This window comes from Lactuca serriola, chromosome 8 (genome assembly GCF_051521515.1).
Source record: "Lactuca serriola cultivar US96UC23 chromosome 8, Lser_US96UC23_V15, whole genome shotgun sequence".
NCBI lineage: Eukaryota > Viridiplantae > Streptophyta > Magnoliopsida > Asterales > Asteraceae > Lactuca > Lactuca serriola.
This window is the reverse complement of record NC_136415.1, coordinates 129,057,309-129,074,805: the sequence shown is the minus strand read 5'-3', so window position 1 is coordinate 129,074,805 and position 17,497 is coordinate 129,057,309. Positions and strand designations below refer to the sequence as shown.

At 35.4% G+C, this 17,497-nt stretch overlaps 1 protein-coding gene across 1 annotated transcript; it reads left to right on the top strand.

Annotated features, from left to right (window-relative positions):
- Positions 1 to 12,799: 12,799 nt before the first annotated feature.
- LOC145067389 (uncharacterized) lies at positions 12,800 to 17,296 on the top strand. The gene is made up of 4 exons (XM_079014541.1): positions 12,800 to 14,888; positions 15,200 to 15,904; positions 16,022 to 16,317; positions 16,406 to 17,296. Exons 1-4 carry the CDS (start codon positions 12,800 to 12,802, stop codon positions 17,294 to 17,296), a joined length of 3,981 nt encoding a protein of 1,326 aa, XP_078870667.1.
- Positions 17,297 to 17,497: the final 201 nt, after the last annotated feature.

Genomic DNA, 17,497 nt, shown 5'->3' with positions numbered 1-17,497 from the left:
ATGGAGGCTAAGGGACGTTTAGGGTTTTCTGGAGGTTTAGGGACAAGAAATGAGGCCAACACTAAGGGTTAAGGATGAATATATAGGGTGTAACACCCTACTTTAGGGTTTCTAGAAGTCATATGTAAGCCCATCATACATAAGTGTACGCCTAGTGTACGCACCCGCTGTCCCAATCCAACTCTAGCCAGTAAGCTAAGTGTACCAAGTGGTATGCCCTGCGTACCAGCTTCAAGGTCTAAAAAAGGCAACTTTAATAAATGAATGGGCAAAAGCAAACATACCAAGATCGGGGTGTTATAGATGTGGTGTTAGAAAATGCTCCTCAAAATGCAAAGTACACATCACCTGATATCTAGAAATATATATTATGTGTTTTAGCTACAAATGTACAAAAAGAAATTCGTGATAAAACCGGGATGGAAATTGTTTTTTGATAGTTGAGTCTCAAGATGAGTCTAAGAAATAACAAATGGCTATTGCTGTGATATTTCTTGACCGAAATGGTCATATCAAAGAAATATTTTTGGATTTGATTCATGTCAAAGATACAAATTCATCGACATTGAAAAATGGGATAATGTGTTCATTGTCTTATCATAAACTAAGTGTCCAAGATATTTAGCGTCAAGGTTATGATGGAGCTAGTAACATGTACGGAGAATGGAATGGGTTGCATGTTTTATTATTAAAGGAATGCCCTTATGCTTATTACATACATTGTTTTGCTCATCAATTGTAATTGGCTCTAGTTATAGTGAATAAAGATGTGAATGAGGTACATAACTTCTTCAAAACTTTAAACTTTATAGTTAATGTAAGTTCTTCTTCCAAGAGTAATGATCAATTACAAGATGCTCAAATTGTTGAAATTGTTGAAATTTAATTGAGGTTTATGAGATTGAGAGTGGAAAAGGAACAAATCAAATACGAACACTACAAGGGCATGGAGATACTAGGTGGAGTTCTCATTTCAAATCAATATGTACTTTGCTGAGACATTTTGGTCCAACTTGTGTAGTATTGACTAACATTGCTAAAAAAGGTTCTACATCTTCTCAAAAAGGTGGTGCAACGTTTGCACGTAAACAAGCATTGCCATTTTATTTTGTCATTGTTTTGAATACGATGAAAGAAATAATGAGGATAACTGATAAGCTTTGCCAATCATTACAACAAAAATCTATAAATATTGTTAATGCATTGGCCTTGGTTTCCATAACAAAAATACTGCTTCAAAAACTAAGGGATGAAGGTTGGTAATCGCTTTTGGATCAAGTGGTGTGCTTTTTGTAAGAGAAATGACATTCCGGACCCTGATATGAACGAAACTTATATATATATATATATATATATATATATGTAATTCAAACACGATGTGATAAAGAAAATATTACCGCAAAGAATAACAATCGAGATGAATTGGTTATTGTTGTTATTGACAGTCAGTTAAAAGCGTTGAACTTTAAATTTAATGAGTTTGTAACCGAGCTTCTCCGCTTAGTGTTGCGCTAGATTAAAAAAAATCCTTGAATGTTGAAGATATACATAAATTGGCAATAACTTATTATCCTTTGGACTTTACAAAGCACGAAATTAATTTCCTGAAACTTGAGTTACGCTATTATGCGCTAGATGTGTGCAATCACCCATAATTGAAAAATTCTTCGACAATTTATGAGTTATGTAGGGGCCTACATGAAATAGGAAATTAGGTACTTATCACTTACTTTACATATTGATTCACATTATATTTACGCTTCATGTTTCTACCATGACATTTGAAAGAATATTCTTAGCAATGAAAATCATGAAAATATGACTTCAGAATACAATGAATGATGATTTTCTTAAAGGTTGTATGCTTATTAACATTGAGAGAGTGATTGCTAATACCTTTTCCATAGATAAAATTATAGATGATTTTTCTTCTATGAAGCAAAGACCGGCACAACTTAAAATCAGCAAAGTACTATTTCTTATACTTTTACAAAAGTTTTAATTGTATTCTTCTAAATTAAGCATAATACAATATGCATTTATGTTCTAACTTGTTCTTTTAATAATAGCAAGTTAATGTATGAGAATCAATGGTTATGATCATTGGAAAACTTTTGAAGATTGGTTCTTACAAAGATCGATGTAGTTCCTATTTAGACGATTTTTTTTCTTTATCAGTATCTCTTTCAATTTTATAGACTCAATTATGTTATTCAAATATATATATATATATATATATATATATATATATATATATATATATATATATAAGTCCCCTTATCCTAAAATACTGTTTTGCACTTGCAATTAGAGTCGTGATTCTATATATAGGTAACTATTTTGGAATTCACTTTTTATAGATTATAATTGTAGATAGGAAAGCTGAAAAAACTTTTTCGAGGATTCGGTTCGATGAAACTCATTTATAATGATATGATTTTAATAGTGATAAATTATACGATGGTGCTTGAGATACCTTTGCAAAAACTTTAACCCATATAAGTTCGGAAAAAAGTTTAAGCACTTGGAAATACATGTTCGAAATATACCATATCAATAAAGTATATATGAAATATAGTTTCAAAAAAGTAGTCTGAAATACCAACGTCCGTACAATATGCATTTTCTTTAGTCTCGAACGAGTCATTTTTGTAAATGCCCAAGTCATTTTCTTATAAGATAAATGTCATAAAAGTCATTATATTTTTTATTTTATTTTTATTTTGACACTTTACTTTTTTTATTGCAATTTAAACGCTATGTTTTCTAAATTTTTTGAATGTTGACAATTTACCATATCACCTTTTTCTAAATTTTTTGAATGTTGACAATTTACCATATCACTTTGTTGTCACCGTTGACGTGACATATTTGATATGACACTATTTGGTTGTATGATATAATGATGCGCAAACTAAAAATGTCACAAAAGATACCAAGTTTTCAATTTATTTTCAACTTTAAATCTAAGTTTTCAAAAAAAAATCAATTTTGATACTCCATTATTTTTTTTTTCCAAATTAAATATCATTTTTCCAATTTCGTTTGAAGTTGTAAAAGTTTTAGATTTTCTCTACATAAACCGTCCATATCCACGGCTAGTGGACTTGTGTTGGGATGCCAACAAAGTTAGAAGAAGAATTCATGTTGCATTTGCATATGTAGATCTTTCACTAACAAATTAAGCCAGATAATTTGCTTTAAATCTACGTTTGCATAATCCACAGTATGATAAAACATATATAAACTACTTTTTAGGTTAAAATAAAAATTAGATTTAAAATAAACACAATATTTTCAACGATATAGCATGGTACTCATACTTGGTAAATAAAATGTTTGATAGAGCAAAATACCATAACATCGACTCTTAGATATATTTAGATTGGGTATCAGGTGGTTGATAAACCGGTTGCTGATTGATGATTTGGTTGAAGTTCTGTGAAAAACCACCGTTCTTGTTCCTAAAAGAGGTCAAATAGTTGACAATGAAATTCATGTAGTTGTAAACTCTCTCATTATTCTTTGGAATCATATCAACCCTCGGGATATTCAAGAACGCGATCATCTTTTCCAGAAATTCTTTTGCGTTTTCATACTTCTTTGCTATTTCCATGTTTCTTTCCTGCAAAGGAGAATCAAGCCTCAAAACAACAAAGAAACCATGTGGGTGTTGATGGATGCTGTGAAAGATTGTGATTGAGTTGGACCTGAGAGTATAAATGCATTGCGTTCTTACGCATTTTTAGTAGTTCATTTAAATAGTTCTCTTTCATCAATAAAACCTACAAAAGTAACTCCGAATCATAAAAAAAGTTAATGAAATCTAGATCATAAGAAATATGATAAAAGACATCAAATGAACTCGTGACACCAAAAAAATATAAGGTACGATAAGAAATAAAATAAATACCTGTCGGAAAGCATACTCTCGCCATGTTTCATTTGAAGAAAATTCATTTGGATGTGAAAATTTGACCGGAGCTGCCAATTAATTTAAGACCATTAAACAATTACTAGTCACTACAATTATAAGCAGGGTTCCATAGAATTCAATCAAGCAAACACAAGACATTTTTGGCATTAAGCTGATTAATTAACTAACAAAAAGCCATGCCTTTGTAACGATTAGGGAAGAAATTGACGGCAACCAATACTTTCCTTCCATTTGCAAAGAGGGTGTTTGGATTAAAAAACTTAACATGTGTGACTTTGTAGTTAAATTTGTTCCTTATATAACAAGTGTGGTAAATGGTAACTATATGAGTAACCTGACAATGCAGCAGAAATATTTCGTTGCCCATGTTCTTGTGGCGTCCTTTGCTGAAATTGCAACAGTGTTTGATTAAGGTTCTGCTGAAAGTTCTTGGAAGGTTGAACCACCTGGTGTTGTCGCTGCTGCAATTGACCTGTATTACTAATTTGTTGCCTCAGGGTCTGCTGGTTTTGTAGATGGCTTGTCTGGATAGTTGACACTGGCCATGGACATGGACGAAGATGATCGAATGGCATCTGCTGTTTGTTATTTTGGTGACCAAACATGATGGTTGATTGAGCTATTGAGGGATGTGTTGGTGGGCGTTGGACAGCCTTGTGTTCAAAGACATGTTGTTTCAACCGTTGATTTTGGTTTGTAAATTGGAGCAAATCCATTGTTGTACGTGACTGAGAAGTTTGTGGAGCTGGATTAGAGACAAACTTTGGTACTGGAGACAGGATATGACCTGCAACAACACAAAACATGTACAATCATCAAAAATTTTACCCATGGCGATTAATTACACAAACATATATTGATGAATTTCATGTTGATACCTGATGTCTGCAGTGTGGATGTGCCACTGTTTGGAGTCAAGTTGCTCACAGTCATCATTTGCTGGGGATTTCCGCTTTGTGACTGCATATAGAACCATATTACAGTCATTTAAGCATTAAGTAATCAAGTGGAATATGAGAAACACAGCCTTAACTAAGTTCATAACAACTTTATCCTACTGTATCTACAATGCACACGGACATCCTTATTCATTTCCTTTCAAATTATATAATCAATATACTTGCATTCATCAACACATCAAAAGCAGAAAGTTTTTGTGTTTTTCACCTTACCTTTTGGGCATAATCATAAGCTTAATGCCTCACCCTCGACGCGATAATTATAGAACACGTATTCCTTTCAGAAACTTAAATACATACCAAACTTGAATGACAACATTGAACATAAGGGATTTAATAAATATAGGTGCATCCAGTCTATCATTGGTGTGCATTTTCACTGTCACTGTAATTGTTGATCATAAAGTTACAGATTCCAAGTTGATCATAGGAAACCTTTTTAATGATTTGTTTCCTTGTTAATTAAAGTTTACTTTGATTTTGTGGTTTGAAACTTGTTGGTCATAATGATCATGCAGTAAAAACGTTTTTGTATCATGTTACAAACAAGTATAAGTGAGAAACCAAATTTATTCTTACCTTTCCACTCCACCCCAAGGTACCTCAAGATGCTTGAAAAATTAAGAAAACTTCATGATACAAGTGAATAAATGACTGAATCAAGAAACTGTATATTGGTAGAATATATATATATACCTTATCTGCTGAACCTCCTCCGAAGATGGATCTGCTGTTTCCAGACATGTTTGGCTGATCACTAGCGTAATCTGGATGGATGTTCATAGCATCCAAACTGTTCATGAAAAAAAGCAGTTAGTGGATATTCAAATACTCCATAATCAACATAATAGTGGAAACTAATAAGAAATATTAGTACTAATTAAATCTAAGAAGTAATAACAACTAGAATCACAATTGCAAGAAAAACAACAAATACAATCACCAAGATGGTTTAGTGGCGATGGTTTGGGAATTAAGCACTCCAAAAGAAGTTGCCCCAGGATCGAATCTCACATGTTTCGACTTTAGAGTGGCTTGACATTCTAAAACAAAATTAAAATGAAGAAAAACAACAAATAATTTGATTTTCCAACCACCATCTAGGTAGTCTAGTGGTGATCACTTGAGAATTAAGCACCCCAAGAAAGATGTTACCCCAAGTTTGAATCTCACAGTCTTCAACCTTCCGATGACCTCCTGTTAAAAAAATTGCCTTTCAAAAATTGAAAACCAACCTTTTAATTTTGTTTGAAAACATTTTTTTATACGTATACAAGTAAAGTGAGTGACGAAAGCAAGTAATCATAAGATGGACACTAGACATCCGAAAAAAAAAAAAACAAAATAAGTGACGGACTGCAACCGATCAACTGTAGGTTTCAACGGTATACAAACCTACAAATTACTGTCTTTCCAACAGTTCGGTGTCAAGCAATAGATGCAGCTAGTAAGCCACAAGAAAGGGGGTAAACATCATTAACATCTTTGGGACAATCTTAAGATCATATACCAGCAAACATATGAAGTACAACATATGGAAAAAATGATGTTAAACTAATTACATGTAAAAGATAGTTGAATGACTATACAATTAGAAAAACGGTTTGATTCCAATACAGAAATTAATTGACTATTAGTGCGGCAACTCTTTAATTACAGCCATTGGTAAATTTTATAAACGCATTGAGATTCAATTTCTGGAATACATATATACATTCCAGACACGTGTATGTATGAATTAGTTAAAATTACAAAAAAAAAATAGCATTTGTTGAAGATTTTTTCCGCAAATAGTTCCATAAAGATTACTGAACTTATGAATACCAGAAAATTAATCTTTGCAATTTATATATACAAAAAATGCACCGCAAAATAATAATAATAATAATAATAATAATAATATTATTATTATTATTAACAATAATTACATCAAGATCAAGGTTGTCAAAATCCCATAGTAGGGTCGTACGACCATAAGTATGAAAAACGAATTTGATCGTATACAGATCGTATTTGGGGTAAGATCGCAAGTATGATCATAGGTAGAATTGGGATCCGATCCGATCCTACCTTTCCTTGACTTTTTATTTTTCTTTTTGAAACATATGAATTTACCATTTTATGTGTTTTACTCTTTACCGTTTACCGGTTTACTCTTTATCATTTTTATGTTGTGACTAATGTTTTGAAATTTTATAGTTTTTGAACCGAAAACTGAATGTTTGAAATATCCTTTATGTTTTATTTTAAAATTATAAGTTAAAACTATATATTAAAATTATGTTTTATTTTGTGGGATCTTAGGATCCGGACCTCAATCTTACGATCTCGAACTTGCAACATAAAAAGGAATTTATCCCGGTCTTGAAAACCTTGATCGAGATTACTTATTAGCGTTCATTATAAATTAACGAAAAAAAAAAACAAAAAAAAAACATTCAAACATTATCGCAAAACACCTTCAAGAAAAGAAGCACAAGTAACCCGATCTTGCTACAACATGCAAAGCTTTGTTAAACATAACCAAAACTTAAATAACGAAGCAAGAACAAGAACTTGAAAGATAGTGATCAGAAATTTACCCAAAATTCATCAAAGGATCTCGAAAAGAAAGTAATGAACAAGGGTTCTAAGCAAAACACGTTTAGAGAAAACTTCAATTTATCAATCCTTAACAAGACTAGTCTACTATGATCATCTTATATAGTGATACGATCGACCGACAACTGACGTTAGCACAAATTAACTCTGATTCAACGTGGCATTAGCTATACGTACCTCGCAGTCGGTGGGCACGATGTCAAGAAAACGTCTAGAGTGAGAAGAGACTAGAAAATAAAATCTTTGTGAAGCTAAATGCGTATATGAACACGCCTTGTGCTTCTGGATATATTGTTAGATATGCCCCCTCTTCTATTTCATAACTACCTATTTAGTCCCTTGTTGTGCCTCTCACTATAGTTTACATATTAGGTCCTCTCTCTTCTCTACTAGGATAATTAGATGCAATTTTCTGATGTGAAATGACTATGTGGTACCTCTGAAGTCTGAAATCTGAATGCACCAAGCATTGTTAACAATACACAGCTCAAAGGACAAAAGAGACTTTATGTACGAGCTAATTGAACTTTAGTTGTATTTGTATATGTATCAAAACTTGAAGGTAGTGAACGTAAATTTGGAAAATCTATGAGCTCGAGGATATAGGACCAAATGGAAATCAGAATACCAATGTAATAAAGATTATGTGTGTTTGTTTTCTTTGGAAGGTAAGACATTTTCAGTACGGGGATCACATATATAATTATCTTTAGTAGAAGAGATGAATTAAAAGTGGTCCGTTACAATAAGATTTTGTTTGTTTTTTAACATTAAATGCTACTGAAATAAATAGAAATTAACCTAATTAAAAATAATTTTAAATTAAAATTTTATTTATTTCTAATCATATCAAAATCGAATATAAAAATTATGATATGATTTTTTAAGATACTTATATAAAATAATAAAACTTAATAATTACTAAATAAATAAATAAAATTACGAATTTAACTTTTAACATATACCAACAATGTATAAATGGCATTGAAATTATAATGGTTTATATGTAAAAATATTATTTTATTGTTAATGTAAAAACAGTTACTTTAAATATATATATAAATTTTAAGTGAAATAACTTTAGCCTAAACGTCATAAAAAGTTTGACTTCAACATCGGTTAGTGATTCACGAATTGGGCTTAGTGGACAATATGTTTATTTTGTTAGTTTTAAAAAAATGATGGTTATTTCTTTGATCAGTTTCAATAAATTTTATAATTTTAGTGATTAACTTTATTATTTATTAATATTTGATTATAAACAATATAACACAAAAAAAATATTTATCTGAAATTTACCAAACAGTTTTGAAATTATGTAAAATATACTTGAATTGTTTATAATATCTTTTATTATATTATTAAAATAATAAACATGTTGTTGAAAATACTTATACAAAACTTAAAATAAGGTGGAAAATGATTTGAAGATGATAGTCCAAAAGTTGAGTTGTGGTGCGAAGCATAGTCACAACAATTCTTAAGTTTTGAATCTTTTAAAAGCAAATATTTATGAAAAACTAAATGTTGCATGTGTTTTGCGGGGTGTGACCAAAAATGGTTATTTAAAATAACAAAAACAAATAGCCTCTTAGTTTTGTGTCGTAGGGTCAACTTTATTTTATTTATGATTTTCTAAATATATATTAAGTTAATTGGATTCCTAATATTATAATCAGTTAAACTAACAAACTCTTGAAGTATTTTTTTTTTAAACAACCAATAATTTATATTTTTGGCAATATAACTATGTAGTCCGGAATGCTGCATTTGGTCATGTTTTAAATCATGTCACTCACATAATTAACCAGATATATTAATGTGCCCCCTATATCTTTTAGTTTAGAATAACACTTTAGAACACTATTTTGAATACCTTCTTCTCCAACTGGAGTTTCAGATTTACATGAAAACACATTCCAGACTTACGTTTTTTTAAGGATGTCGTCTGACATTGAACTACTTCAAACCTATATATGTTGTAGGTTTGCTCACTTTATTTTAAAATCCCTCATTGACACTTTTGAATCCTAAGTTAAGTTTAAGCTCTTTTATCCTTTTGAAAAGTTGAAACAACTTCACATACGAAGATAGATTGTATGTTATAGAACCTTTACGTTTTTTATATAAGAATTCAAGCAATGGTAAGGGACATACATCCTCCAAAGAGTGGTTTTTGTTTGTTCAAAATTTGAAAATAATAAGGGTATTTTTCCTTATTGGATTTTCGGAGCTTAGTTTCATCCTTATTAGTCTCATCCCCATCAAAATTAGAGAATCAATGAAAATTTTCCACCGTGTCCCCTTATGGAAGTATATTACCAACCAACATCAATTTTCCATGATCAATGATTAAAAGAATTAAGAGTTTTTAATGAACTAAAGATTATTATATTTGTGGATAATTAAGGAATTATTTTTGTAATAACTTGTGTAAGAAAAATATATATGTAATGTATATAATCTGATTATATCATTTTAAAAGAAAGAGGATTAGTTCACAATTAATGGGTTAATTATATACAAATTATGAGGCTTAATGATCAAAACCGTCACCTTGATTAGGCTAGTTAAATACGAGCAAATGAATGGGTTTCATCGGTTTTAGACTTAGGCATTATAAATAGTACGAAAAATCGAGTGTAAACCCCACAAGAATTTTAGAAATCGACTGAGAATTGAAGGAGAAGTACGAGCTAGAAGTTCTTGAGGATTTTCGGAGTTTTTTTGGCAATTGAGGTATAATCTCTAATTTAAGCTCGATTAGGCTGTTTGAGTATGTTTATGTCGTGCATTTCATGTTTTGGTTCAACAGTAAGCTTCTGATTCGGCCATAAAGTATATGAATTTGAAGAAAACCCAAATTTTTATATTGATATAGTAAGTATGTTATTTTCAGAATTTTGGTTAATTTCTTACATAATAGTATGGATGTATGTTGGAAAAAGTGGAGATATGAAATAGTTATTTTTTTAGAATTAATTGGGGTAATTGGTCACAAAAATCGGAGCTTTTAGCACTTAGAAATGACAGAAAATTATAGATAATTTCGGGTAAAGAAGAAGGTAAAAAGCGGGTCTGGATGGAAGACTGTATAACAATGTTTTTATAAAAATATATTTTTTCTAAATATATGGTGGTGAGACTGGAAAGGCTGACACATTCCTTTTAGCTGGTACACGATTTGTTTACGGGTTCAAAATTTTAAGTTACATAAATGGTCCTTGAAGTATTGATAACCTAATAGTTTATTTTAAAACGACTACTTTTGGATTGGAAATAAATTTTACAAGATGGTCTCTACATTTTTTAATAAATTGACTGAACCCTCTCTTACTATTATTGGTTTTATTTAGTTTATGTATTTAAAAGATTTGATTGCCCTGAACTTTAAATATTAAAATTTTAAAGCTGAAAATTTTATAATGAACATCGTAATTAACGTAAGTGAATGACTGTTATTTGGTCGAATAAGACATCTGACTAGTTGAACCAAAATGAGCACACATAGGATGTTTTTCTAGGAATGTTGCCTTAGAAAAAAATTATTGGTGGAATGTAGGGTGCGTGTAGCGTGACAAGCTTTGGTTAAGACCTAACCGCCAACAAGGTGAGTTTCGTGTGAATTTTGTGGTTGCTTGCATGAAAAGTTGATTCTAAATTATTTGTGATTACACGTTACTGTTGTTATTGCTATGAATATTTGTGTGAAATTTTGTGAATTATTTCATATAAAATGGTGAAAATGGTGGGTGACATATAGGGAACATGTGTATTTACACGGTCTTATTATTAGTCGTCGTACAGGGTGTTAGTACGCGGCGGAGAGCTTACGCTCTGTTTATCTAGCCGTAAGCATATTTGTTGTGCCCAGCGGAGGGACTCGTTCCCTGGAATTGACAGTAGTTCCCTAATGTGTCATCAAGGGTGGAAATAAATGAAAAGATTTATATTGATAAATTGTCGCATTATTTTTTTATTTTATTGACGTCAATATGCATGAAAACCACGAACTCACTAGGACCTAGGCTTACCCATTAGAATCTTTAAATGCACGCAACCCAGGAAATAACGTAGCAAGCGGCAGCGGGAATGGAAAGGATAAAGTTCAGACTTGAAGAAGGCGACAAGTTTTGAGGAAGACGTAGCGCACCAAGTGTTTAATTAAATTTCTATTTGCTTCCGCTATTATTATTAATAATTACGTTAGTATTTAAATCTTGAATTTTGGAAGTTTTGGGACTATGTTAAGTTATTTTGGTATTTGAAATTTGGGGCGTTACAAGTTGGTATCAGAGACTGGTTTAAGCAGATTAGTCGTTGTTTAAACGCCTAAGCTTAAACGGGAGGAGCGGTAGATCGCCTAATCTGGAATGCGTCTCGTTTGTAGGTACGATGGATCATGGAAAGGCAATCGTCGATGGTGGGGTGTCAGTTGAGGGTACTAGTGGGTTACTTCCCCACGAGAAGTTGAAGGCCGAGTTAGAGCTCTCTGACTCGGAAGGCAATCTGGAACCAACGACCCCACTCAGCCTCTCTGAACGGGATGAAGAAGACGAGGATGTGGAATCCGAGGTGGAGCCCGAAGAAGATCCTGAGGAGGAGCCCGAAGAAGACCCCGAGGAGGAATCCGAGGGAAATCACGTGGGGTACCATGCGGAGCAAAGATACGAAACGTTCCATATGCCTTATGTGGAGTACACGCCAACTAGTCCTGGTACCTACTGGGAGCGACTTTATAAAGATGAAATGCCACAGGCACAGCTCGAGATTCACAGTTTGAAAAGAAAGATTGAAGAGATAGATGAACATAGGTCAAGGCTCGTACAGGAGAACCAAATAAGGGTTGATGCTGCTATGAAAAGTAAACGCAAGATACGAAGGTTGGAACAGGAGGTGTCAGAGCTAAGGAAACCGACTATCACTAAGTTGTGGGAAGGGTTTGTGGCTTGGGCAAAACAAGCCAAGGCCACGACTTACGGATTCCTAGATAAGGTGGTTGGAAGAGAACCACCTCAGGCCGAGGTGTTGGTCATTCAAAGTGGTCCCGGAGATCGAAAAGCTAAAAAGATAAGGAAGTACTTGAAGGAGGGAAAGAGAATATTGAAATATGATGACATCATTTTTAAAAATTAGAAAGTAGGAGTGCAATGATTTGTCTTTTTTTATTATTTCTCTTGGTTGTTGGCTTGAGTGACTTGATGTGAACAAGACGTATGCCTATTTTTGAAGTTTTAATAATTTGGAATAAAATTTATGTTTGTTATACTTATTGTGTTATAAACATAAATATGTAGTTGATATGTCTTCACGAAGGTCTGGGAGGTTCACTAGGGTCACTTCGGAGGAAGAGCGCATCCCAATTGGAGCTTATGTTAGAGCACCAGGAGATGTTCCAGAAACCCCACTGAACCCGAACGCTAGTCGTGGACGGGGCCAAGGAAGAGGTAGGGGTAGAGGAAGAGGTCGAGGTGCTGTTACAGCACCGATACCTGTACAATCGGCCCATGGTAGCTCTGGATCCCACCGCGGTCGAGGTCGAGGTCGTGGAAGGGGTCGTGCGGCAAACACGATCACTAGAGAGGAGTTGGCTGATGAGATTGCTCGAGCAATTCGAGACACCTTACCAGATGTAATTGCTCAGGCACGAGAAGCAATAATGGGTGAGTATGAAGGTAACTTGGGTGGAGGTGAAGAGGACTATGAGTACAGTACACCAAATATGAGTCGTGAACCAAGTATTGCACAACCCACAAGGCATCATGGCGACCACGATCGGCGGGGTTGTAGTTACAAGACGTTCATGAACTGCAAGCCACCCATTTTTAACGGAGAAATTGATCCCGTTTTGTCATCAACATGGATCATGGAGATTGAGGGAACATTCGATACTAGCAAGTGTGCGGATGAGGACAAGGTGATTTATGCTGCGACAATGCTAAAAGGGGAGGCAATACATTGGTGGGGCATGGTGAAGGAGGTTAGGGGGCGTGAGGCGGCCAAGAATATGTCATGGGATGAGTTCCTAAGAATTTTTAAAGAAAAGTTTTGCCCTCGTACAGCGGTTAAACAGTTGGAGGAAGAATTTTTAAGGTTGGAGCAGGGGAATATGACTGTGAGGGAGTACACCACAAAGTTCACGGAGAAGGCTAGGTTTGCCGAATTTTACGTATCTACGGAAGAAAGAAGGGTGGAACGCTATATTTGGGGATTGAGAACAGCTACCCGTGAATTTGTGCAAATTCAGAAACCGGGTACTTTCCAGTCTGCTGTTGATGCTGCAGAAGGTCGCGAACGTGAGAAGAATCGTCAAGGTGAAGACAAGGCTTTGGGGAAAAGAAAATGGGAGGGTACAAATAATGATTCGAAGAAAGGCAAGACTTCAGGGCAAGAACGTAAGGTTGATCAAAGCTCTGGAGTAAAGCAATGTCCGAAATGTAACCGTTATCATAAGGGGGAGTGTAACATGAATCAGAAAGTTTGCTACAAGTGTGGTAAGCCAGGGCACATAGCCACAGAATGTAAGACAGGAAGGGTATGTTACGGGTGTGGTTCCCCTAACCACATTAAGTCGGAATGTCCCCAGGGTAAAGGTAACAACAATCAAGGCAGGATAACAGACAATCGGTCGACGGATAAAAAGGCTGACACTGGTAGACCAAAAGCTAGAGCTTTTCGCATGACGGTTCAGGAGGCTCAGGAGACCCCGGATGTGGTGACAGGTACTTTCCTAGTAAACTCAATTCATGCTAGGGTGTTATTTGATTCTGGTGCAAATAGATCTTTTGTGTCTTCTACTTTTTGCAAAAACCTGGGTAGAAATGCAAAGACTCTAGAACATGCCTTAGAAATTGAAACTGCTGACGAGCATTGGGTAGTAGTAAGAGAGGAATATGATGATTGCTCTATCGAAATAGAAGGTAGTGTGCTACCATTAAAATTATTACCTATAGCCCTAGGTGATTTTGATATTGTTATAGGGATGGATTGGTTGTCGAAAAACCAAGCGATTATAGATTGTGAAAATAGGATTGTTCAAGTTTGGGTGCCAGAAAAAGGAATGGTAAAGATTTACGGTGATCGGCGAATTAAGGACTCTATTTTGATATCAGTGACTAAGGCAACTCGTTATCTAAAGAAAGGGTGTCAAAGTTATTGGGCATATGTTCTCGATGCCAAACAAGACAAGCCTGAAATAACACATATACCAGTTGTACGCGAGTTCCAAGATGTGTTCCCTGATGACCTAACTAGCTTGCCACCGGATAGGCAAGTGGAGTTTCGAATCGATCTTACCCCAGGAGTAGCACCGATAGCTCGTGCGCCCTATCGGTTAGCACCAACCGAAATGAAGGAGTTGATGGCTCAGTTGCAAGATTTGCTCGACAAGGGTTTTATTCGGCCCAGTACCTCACCGTGGGGTGCACCAGTACTATTCGTCAAGAAGAAGGATGGGACAATGCGAATGTGCATTGACTACAGGGAGTTAAACAAGGTGACTATAAAGAACCGGTATCCATTACCGAGAATTGATGACCTATTCGATCAACTCCAGGGGCAAGTTACTTCTCAAAGATCGATTTACGGTCGGGGTATCACCAGCTGAAGGTCAGGGAAGAAGATGTGTCGAAGACAGCCTTTCGAACTAGGTATGGTCATTACGAGTTTTTAGTAATGCCATTTGGTTTGACCAATGCACCAGCTGCATTCATGGATCTGATGAACCAGGTGTGCAAGCCATACCTAGACAAGTTTGTAATCGTCTTTATCGATGACATATTGATATACTCTAAAAGTAAGGCAGACCATGAGCAACATCTGCGGCTAACACTTAGTTTATTGAGGAAAGAAAAATTATTTGCCAAATTTTCGAAGTGCGAGTTTTGGCTTCGAGAAGTCCAGTTTTTGGGACATGTTGTAAACGAACAAGGTATCAAGGTGGACCCAGCAAAGATTGAGGCGATTGAAAAGTGGGAACCACCAAGGACCCCATTAGAAGTACGAAGTTTTCTTGGGTTGGCAGGATACTATAGACGGTTTATACAAGACTTCTCGAGCATAGCTGCACCGCTAACTACCTTGACAAGGAAAAATGTGAAGTTCGAATGGAAGCCAGAGCAAGATAATGCCTTTAACGTCTTAAAGGAAAAGCTTAGCAGTGCACCAGTATTATCTTTACCAGAAGGCAATGATGGCTTTGTTGTTTATAGTGATGCATCCAAGTTAGGTTTGGGGTGTGTTTTGATGCAAAGCGGTAAGGTGATTGCTTATGCCTCACGACAGTTAAAGGTTCACGAGCGTAAATACCCAACACATGATATGGAGTTGGCTGCAGTAGTGTTCGCTTTAAAGATTTGGAGACACTATTTGTATGGGACAAGGTGTCAGATCTTCACTGATCACAAGAGTTTGAAATACTTGTTTGATCAGAAAGATCTGAACATGAGACAGCAACGGTGGATGGAACTATTAAAAGATTACGACTGTGAGATATTATATCATCCGGGGAAGGCAAATGTGGTAGCTGATGCACTAAGTCGTAAGGAAAGAAGAGAACCACCTAAGATTCGAATGATGAAGATTAGCATAACCACCAGCTTACTTGGTGATTTGAGAAAGAATCAAGAGGAGGCCTCGAAGGAAGAGAAATGGAAAAGTGAAAGGGTGGCGGGAGTAATACAATCATTGGAAAAGGATAGTCGTGGCTTGAAGTGTTTCCAAGGAAGGGTTTGGGTACCACGAGTGGGTGAAGTGCGAAACTTACTTCTCAAGGAAGCGCACATGTCAAAGTACTCAATCCGAGCCGAGAACAAACAAGATGTATCAAGACTTACGAAAATCTTACTGGTGGCCTGGTATGAAAAAGGATATAGCCTATTTTGTTGAAAGGTGTTTGACGTGCTTGAAGGTGAAGGCTGAACACCAAAGGCCATACGGTCAGTTACAGTCAATGGAGATTCCAGTGTGGAAATGGGATCACATCACAATGGACTTTGTGACTAAGTTACCAAGGACACCAAAAGGTTATGACGCGATTTGGGTAGTTGTGGATAGATTAACCAAATCGGCGCACTTCCTTCCGATTAAGGAGACGTACCCGTTAGAAAGGCTAGCTAAATTATACGTTGACGAGATAGTGAAACTGCATGGAGTTCCATTATCTATTATTTCGGATCGGGATAGTCGTTTTACGTCGACATTTTGGGGTAGCTTCCAACGAGAAATGGGTACTCGAGTAAAATTGAGCACGGCATACCACCCGCAAACAGATGGGCAAAGTGAACGGACAATACAGACCTTGGAAGACATGTTAAGGTCTTGTGTTATTGATTTCGGAGGTTCGTGGGAAACCCATTTGCCGTTAATAGAGTTTTCCTACAACAATAGCTATCATGCAAGTATAAAAGTCGCACCATATGAGGCTCTATATGGCAGGAGATGTAGAACTCCATTATGTTGGAATGAGGTGGGGGAGAAACAGTTGGCTGGACCTGAACTTGTTCAGCAAACTACCGACAAAATCCAGGTGATTAGGGATAACATTAAGGTTGCTCAGGATCGGCAGAAAAGTTATGCAGATAAGCGGAGAAAGCCAATAATGTTTCAGGTCGGTGATAAAGTTATGTTAAAGGTGTCCCCATGGAAGGGCGTTGTTCGTTTTGGTAAGCGGGGGAAGTTAAGTCCTCGCTACGTTGGACCCTTTATAATAAAGGAACGAGTTGGAGAAGTAGCATATCGATTGGAGTTACCAAGGGAAATGCAGGGCATTCATAGCACGTTCCATGTCTCTAATCTATAGAAGTGTCTAGCGGACGCCGCCATGGAAGTGCCACTTCAAGAAATTAAGGTTGATGAGAAGCTACGATATACAGAAGAACCTGTTGCAATTATAGATCGAAAGGTCAGAAAGTTAAGGAACGTGGAGATTCCTCTAGTGAAAGTTCAGTGGAAGTATCATAAAGGTTCTGATGCAACATGGGAGACTCAGCGAGATATGATA

Excerpts from the sequence above, each read along its gene's own strand:
- LOC145067389 (XM_079014541.1), top strand. The coding sequence starts at position 12,800 with ATGTCTTCACGAAGGTCTGGGAGGTTCACTAGGGTCACTTCGGAGGAA. Across the intron at positions 14,889-15,199 it reads GCAAGATTTGCTCGACAAGG|CTGCATTCATGGATCTGATG; the intron begins GTTTTATTCGGC and ends CCAATGCACCAG. Across the intron at positions 15,905-16,021 it reads GATCTTCACTGATCACAAGA|CTGATGCACTAAGTCGTAAG; the intron begins GTTTGAAATACT and ends CAAATGTGGTAG.